At 37.4% G+C, this 7,276-nt stretch overlaps 1 protein-coding gene across 1 annotated transcript; it reads left to right on the top strand.

Annotated features, from left to right (window-relative positions):
• The first annotated feature begins 3,752 nt into the window (after nucleotides 1–3,752).
• LOC112462148 (glutamine synthetase 2 cytoplasmic-like) lies at nucleotides 3,753–6,448 on the top strand. The gene is made up of 3 exons (XM_025027776.1): nucleotides 3,753–3,975; nucleotides 4,555–5,003; nucleotides 5,392–6,448. Exons 1-3 carry the CDS (start codon nucleotides 3,792–3,794, stop codon nucleotides 5,866–5,868), a joined length of 1,110 nt encoding a protein of 369 aa, XP_024883544.1. The 5' UTR covers nucleotides 3,753–3,791; the 3' UTR covers nucleotides 5,869–6,448.
• The last annotated feature ends 828 nt before the right edge of the window (nucleotides 6,449–7,276 follow it).

Raw genomic sequence — 7,276 nt, 5'->3', positions numbered from 1 at the left:
AAGAAAATGCTACAATTTCCTTTTTTTAAAAATTCATTTCGTTAAAGCCGGGTGCCCACTTCACGGAACTAGCAAAATGACGCATTGACGCGCACGTGCGCACTATTGGCCGCTTATGGCAAAACAGTGTACTCGGATCGAGCAAAGGTCGCTGATCGTCACGAATACACTCAACCCTGCATCCACGCGAGTTCAGCAGGAAGTACATTAACCTCCGTACTTATTTTCATCCTTCAGTCTTTCCCCGAGCTCGTAGATTATGAACGAAAACAAAAAATTCGAATGAGAATGCGCGAAGAGGAACACCGAACAAAAGCAATTGTTCGCAAAGCTATTGTGTTTGTAATTTACATTGATTGTAAATACTTAATAATATTAAGTATATTAGTGATGATTAATTAAATATATACATTATTAAATATAATATTTAAATATATTTAATGACAAGAGGTCGATTTCAATCAAACGGTTAATTTAGTATTATAATAAATGTCAAATTCCCAACGGAACATAAATTCATCTCAACGAAAAGTATAAAATTTTTACTATACAAGATATTATATATGTTTGACTTGAATTTTGAAAAATGTCACACGATTTTCATTGCTCCTAGCTGAAAAACTCAAGTTACATCGAGATATCGTAAATTATATTGTATTATCAGTGCTGTTAGTGCGGCTGTTAAATAAATAAATAAGACTTATTGCTTATTTACGGTTTAAAACGCTTGAAAACTTGTACTTGTCAGACTGTCAATTGCATTCTCAGACATTCGATTGGTCGCAATCGTCTCGCAATTGTCACAAAAGTAGGTCACCATCCGTCAAGCATATAACTCATCGATTGAATGATTAAGATGATTACGTATGTATTGCACAAAAGTGACTTCTTTATCGCACGTGATCGAAGATAATACAGGGCTCAATTTTTTTTGTCTGACAGCCCTACATGCTATATCAATTATATACAAGATACATCACATAAGCTTTTGGGAAAAAGTGACCCACACAGTTCTGGATATAAGTATATAAAGCTCTGAAAAATTAATTATTTTCACACAGTAGCTATGTACTAGAAATTGATATTTATCGAAAGAGATAATCTCTCGCAATTCCACGAGATAAATCAGGTATAAATCCATTGATTTCTAGACATAATCGTTTTCCGCAGTTCTACGTGTCTTTAGCGATGACGAAAGACGCGTGGCATTAATTATGTAATGTCGAAATGACGTAAGCGAACATCTTTCGCTTTACAGTTATTAATCCTAGGAACGCAGCACCATATCGGCACTCTCCAAATTAAGATCAAAGTTCGTGTAACGTGCACCAACTGCCGGCACCAGAACCCCGAAACATTAGCCAAAGAATTATTTCTGTTCTAATATTGTTCTACTATTATTAGCTCAATTAATAATAGCAAACTAAACTAATAATAGAAAACTCAAATTTGATTTTAAACATGTATTAACGACTAATTCTGAAAATATGTATTTGATAAAGTTTTTTTTGAAATCAAGCGAAGAATAAACTGTAAAACAAGTTGCATTTAAAACAGAAGTTTGATCTTCGCATTCGATTTATTTTTTTGCAAGAAGACATGCGCCTTTGATGGCATATTTGAGAAGCATGTTAATTTTAAAGTTAAAATTAAAATTAAAATTTTAAATTTGTTTCAAAGAATCTATAAAAAGTTAAAAGTTGTGCATTCTGGATTCCATATCACTTTGTTGCATGTCTTCTTAAGATAACAATTTGAGGATAAACAGATAATGCTAAAAAAAATTTAAGTACGAAAGCTGATGAATCTCGCGATAATCGTAGAATCGTGTTATCTGTCGAAAACAATTTTTATGACTCGCGGATGTACGTCTTATCTATAAATCAGTGATAACGATGGAATTTCGAACCCGAGCATTCGATCACGATCAGCGTGAATTACGCAATCGCCGGAAAAAACATTGTACAAAAAGTACACTTAGCCTTGCCGAGACGAAAGTTGAGAGTCGAAAATTTTCTGTTCGATCGATCCTCTCGTCCCAGGATGGTTTCGATCACTTCCCACTCACGATGCGACTTTTATGGCATCGGACCTTGATTACACACGTACACGACGTACATAAGTGTTAGGATCTTAAAAGCGCTTTATAATCGCGCGATCATGTTTTCGAGGAAAAGTAAAGTAAAACCGTTAGTAATATAGATTCAATTGCTTTATAAAAGCTTCATTGAAAGAAAGTAAAAGTTCCAATATCAACAATGGAAAAACAAGGGTCAATAATCGAGCAAATGGTAAATGTCAAATTTAAAAGTTCATTTCAATCTCAATAATACGTACTACGTCGGGACGTTTCGAACTACACAGAGTCTTCTTCAGCCGAAAAACAATGTTAATTAAATATAAATGAATTTAAGTTCCAATATCGTCCGATACCGGAGAAGAATATCTGTCCTACTTTATGCGATGTAAAAGTTCCACCGGTGGAGTGGAAAGATTTGTGTTGGAAAACTACCGGAAAGTATCACGTAGAACGATTATCGTTCCAGACTTATGGAAATCAGTTTGAACTGTTAAAGCCCTATAGGACCAAACAGATATTACACGATAGGATCAGAGAAATTCCGTATCTGTTTCGACCTTAGGTTTAATGGTCGTTCGTCGGAGAATTTAGCCGCGAAGGTTTTCGGCGAAGAACCAGAAGAAAAATCCCGTCGTTGCGCGCCGACACGACGGTCGACTCCGACACGCCGCCGCGCCGGAGCCCGGAGCCCGGAGCACGCCGAGGCGCACGCACGCCTCGCGTGCTCCGCGCGTGAAGCCCCTATATGTGGGCGCACCTATCTTTTCACGGCACCACCACAATTAAAGCCTTTCCTTCGCGCGCGCGTTGCATCGGCATCGCGGATGCGGCACGCGCGTCATGCCGTCGCCGCCGTCGCCAAGCGATCGAGGACGGGCGATGCGCGATGCCACGCGGCCGTCTTAAGCCTGTTTGTCACGGTTTCGCTTTCCAGGAAGCGCTTTCTTCACGATACACGAGCGAGACGCGCCGACAAGATGAGATCCTTGAGTCGAAAGGAACTTTCCTCGCAGCCTAAAGTCGATGCGAGATTTATTGAAATCGGACATATCAAGATCGAGCTATTAAACATGCAAAGCTTGACGCGAACATAAAAAAAAGGAATTATAATACAAAATTAGTAGAACTAATGTAAATAAATGCGTGATCTTGTCTTTTACGATATCATTTTTTGTTTGGAACGATATGGAACGTGCAGCGGGCGTGTGAGAAAATGTTCGTAAATCACGTACTCAATGATAGGCACGTGTATGCAATTATCTGAAATATAAGTTAAATACTGTAATAATTATACTATTTCATAATTACATATATATATATATATATATATATATATATAATGACACCCTGTATATATATATATATACATATATACAGGGTGAGTCATTTTAATTTACCATCCCCAAAAACTTTTTTATTTTTAATTTGGAAAAAAAACTTTTTTTAAATATACATATATTTGTATTATAATATTAATATATTATATATCGAGAGAAATTATAATATACCCAATATTAATAAAGAAGCCAAAGAAGACAAAGAAAGAAAGAGAAAAGAAAATCTTTTCTTTCGATAGAAGATTTTTGGACTTTACAATAATAGCTCCCTCCTAATTCATATATTCTCCGTGCTATACGAAAAATGATTCCGATATTCGTAAAAGTACATTTATTTTTATTAATCTTTAATATTTTTTTGTTATAGTACCACTATGTCGCGCAGTATGTTGAAGGATTCGCCGAATGCGGCGTTGGACAAGACTTTGTTGCAAAAATATCTCGATCTGCCTCAGCCGGAAAATGCGATCCAGGCGAAGTACATCTGGATTGATGGTACTGGCGAAGGTTTACGTAGCAAGACCAGAACTTTGAGTTCTGTGCCGAAACATCCTGCCGGTAAGCATTTTAATAATTTGATAGGTGTTAAAATTTCATATATGTTATACTCAAATTATAATGTTTCGAAAATAAATCGAGGTTTACAGATTAAATATGCTAATTACATTACGTACCAATTATTTGTTAATAATTAGAATGTCTTTTTTTTTATTAAAAGTTTGATGAAAAAATAGAAGCCATTAATGGATCAAATCGTATCAATGGATATCGATAAATGGCAACACCTGTTTCTCATTTAATCGATAGATTTCTCTCGGAAAGAAAACAAATTTGAACATTTTATCAGAATATTGATTTTTAAAGACCTTTACATTTCAAAGTTTTATACTTTAAACATATATCCTTCAAGAGTAAAGACTAATTATTAAAATATTTATTATATATGTACAACATGAGTATATAAAAATCAATAAGTTAGTAACGATTAATTTTTCATAAAATTGCTCGCGGGAAATTGTAATTGGAGAAAATCAAATCGCTGATTTGCTGAGGAAGAAGCTTCAGTAAACGTGACCTGCTTTATAATTGATCGCTATTTCTATACGATATTATATCAAACTCAATTATCTTTCCAAGATCTGCCAACATGGACTTACGACGGCAGTTCGACGTACCAGGCCGACGGTGCCAACAGTGATATATTTCTCTACCCTGTGGCGATTTATAACGATCCCTTCCGTCGCGGTAACAACAAGCTCGTGCTCTGCGACACTTACTACAGCGACAAGACGCCAACGAAGTCGAACAAGCGGTATCGCGCGAACCAGGCGATGGAGACTATCAAGGATCAGGAACCCTGGTTCGGTATCGAGCAAGAGTACACTCTGTTGGACTTCGACGGTAGGCCGCTCGGTTGGCCCAAGAATGGTTTCCCGGGCCCACAGGGTCCCTATTATTGCGGCGTCGGCGCCGATAAAGTGATCGGTCGCGAGATAGTCGAGGCCCATTACAGAGCCTGCCTCTACGCCGGCGTGAAGCTCGCGGGGACCAATGCCGAGGTGATGCCCTCGCAATGGGAGTTCCAGGTGAGTAAATCGAAGCTGAAATAAAGAAAAGCAGAGAGAATACGTCTATCGTTGTTCTCCTATAACTTTGAAGTCAATCTTTCTTTGGTGACAAATGAACGAAAGATCAGGAGATTCTTATAGAATCTCAAATTTAACCGTGATGGTCTAATCAGACAACAAACTCCGATTTAACTGAAGATTTAGCTTTAGCTGTTTGTGTTGTAGTAGAAATATAGTTTAGGATCTTTGCTCTGTCGCAAGTTTAATTTGAAAATTATACTTATCAAAAACTTAATTTACGAACTTTGCGTAACTCGAGACTCACCGAAATATAATTTATAAAGTTCTTTTACGGGCCTCGACCCTCTACGAAGAGTTATTATCATGTTTTTTACTATGGATCCAGGTGGGACCATGCACGGGCATCGACGCGGGAGACGATCTGTGGATCGCTCGATTCATCCTGCAGCGCATCGCCGAAGAATACGGTGTGATCGTCACCCTGGACCCGAAACCGGTCGACGGCTCGTGGAACGGCGCCGGTGCCCACACCAACTTCTCGACGAAGGCGATGCGCGGCGAAAACGGTATCGCCGAGATCGAGAAGGCGATCGACAAGCTCAGCAAGCAACATCTCAGGCACATCCAGGCGTACGATCCGCGCGGAGGAAAGGACAATGAGCGCAGGCTGACTGGCAAGTGCGAGACCAGCAATATCCATGACTTCAGTGCCGGGGTGGCCAATCGAAACGTCAGCATCCGCATTCCCCGTGGCGTCGCTGAGGATAAGAAGGGCTACCTGGAAGACAGGAGACCTAGCAGCAATTGCGATCCCTACTCCGTTTGCGACGCCCTGGTCCGTACTTGCGTGCTCAACGAATAATAAAGTCGCGCGGCGACGAGGTTGCGCGTAGAAGACACGCCGGACCGACACGCACACACCCGCATACACCTGGAGCGTACAATTACTTGTAGAACTTAGAATCCTGTCTGTTTCTTTATTTGGAACGGTGGTTAATGTTGAACTTATCTGCCGGAAAAGTAGCGCAAAATTTGAGCAATCAGCGTCTTATTAAGTATCATTCGAAATGCTTAACTGCAGGTTCTACAAAAACGAAATTTGCCATTAACGATCGGGCATGGCAAATGCCGAAAGAGAATTGACCGGTTAGTGTTGCACGATCGGTTCGGTTCTCTTTAACTGTTCACGTTATGGATAAGATATTATTGTTTAGAGAAGAGCAGAGCGGACCATTGATTCGTGATCGATTTATTTGGATTGTCGATGCCAGCTCGGCATAGTCAGGATATAAATATTAGGTAATTAAAAAAGCGAGCTTGTAATTATAAGTGCGAGGCATATGTTACTGTTCAAGTTAATCGCGTTAAATCGCTTCCTAAAGCTCGTCTTTTTATAGATTTTATAATACCATTTTAGAAAGCGACATGAGAACAAATAAGGAGGATAAAGAAGTTTATAGCCACGCATTGTTTGAAAATAGCATAAAGAATATAATACTATATAAATACAAAAAAACAATGTAGAAATAAGTAAGCAAATTAAGGGAAGTTCGTAACATATTAATCGTCATTCATGCACCGACTTCTTTTGTGCGCATAAAACTGTTGAATGTGAAGTAAATCGTGAAACAAATGAGAAAGAATCCAATTTTTAGAAAAGAAATTTAACCATAAAGTTCTAACACAATTATATTTTTAATATATTTTATAATGTTTAATTTTTTTAGAAAGCTTAAAACTTTACCATTTAGTTTTATCGGTACTATTATGTCGACAGTTTTTGTTTTTAAATTTAATTAATTTAAATGTATCATTAAATAACATCATATATAAATTCATACATGTATACACATAATAAATATATATAAACATACATAAAATATAATACAATTACTTTAAACTATACATGCAGTCACTTACAAATTATGTACATATTATATTGTGTATTGTAAGCGACTGGAATAGTGAAATGGTCAGAACAAGTTATCACTTGAGACGATGCCTCACTTGACATAATATCAAATTAACGTGATGAATACTTTATGGATTAAGGCGTTTGCATTATATTTTTGTATATATAATTGCATATATTGCAGCTAGGTATATTGTAATTACTGTGCTTTAATCAAATAGTGTTTAGAAGAAAGAAACAAAATACAAGCTGTCCTTACTTAGCCCGGATGAATAGTTGTTATGGGAAGGCAAGACAAGTTGTTTAACGCATGAAAAGTTCTAGATAAAAGTTTTAAACATATTAAAATTTACAAGTA

The sequence above is a fragment of the Temnothorax curvispinosus genome, unplaced genomic scaffold (genome assembly GCF_003070985.1).
Source record: "Temnothorax curvispinosus isolate PA1 unplaced genomic scaffold, ASM307098v1 QBEX01011978.1, whole genome shotgun sequence".
NCBI lineage: Eukaryota > Metazoa > Arthropoda > Insecta > Hymenoptera > Formicidae > Temnothorax > Temnothorax curvispinosus.
Note: the sequence above shows the minus strand (reverse complement) of the source record. Positions and strands in the feature narration are given on the sequence as shown.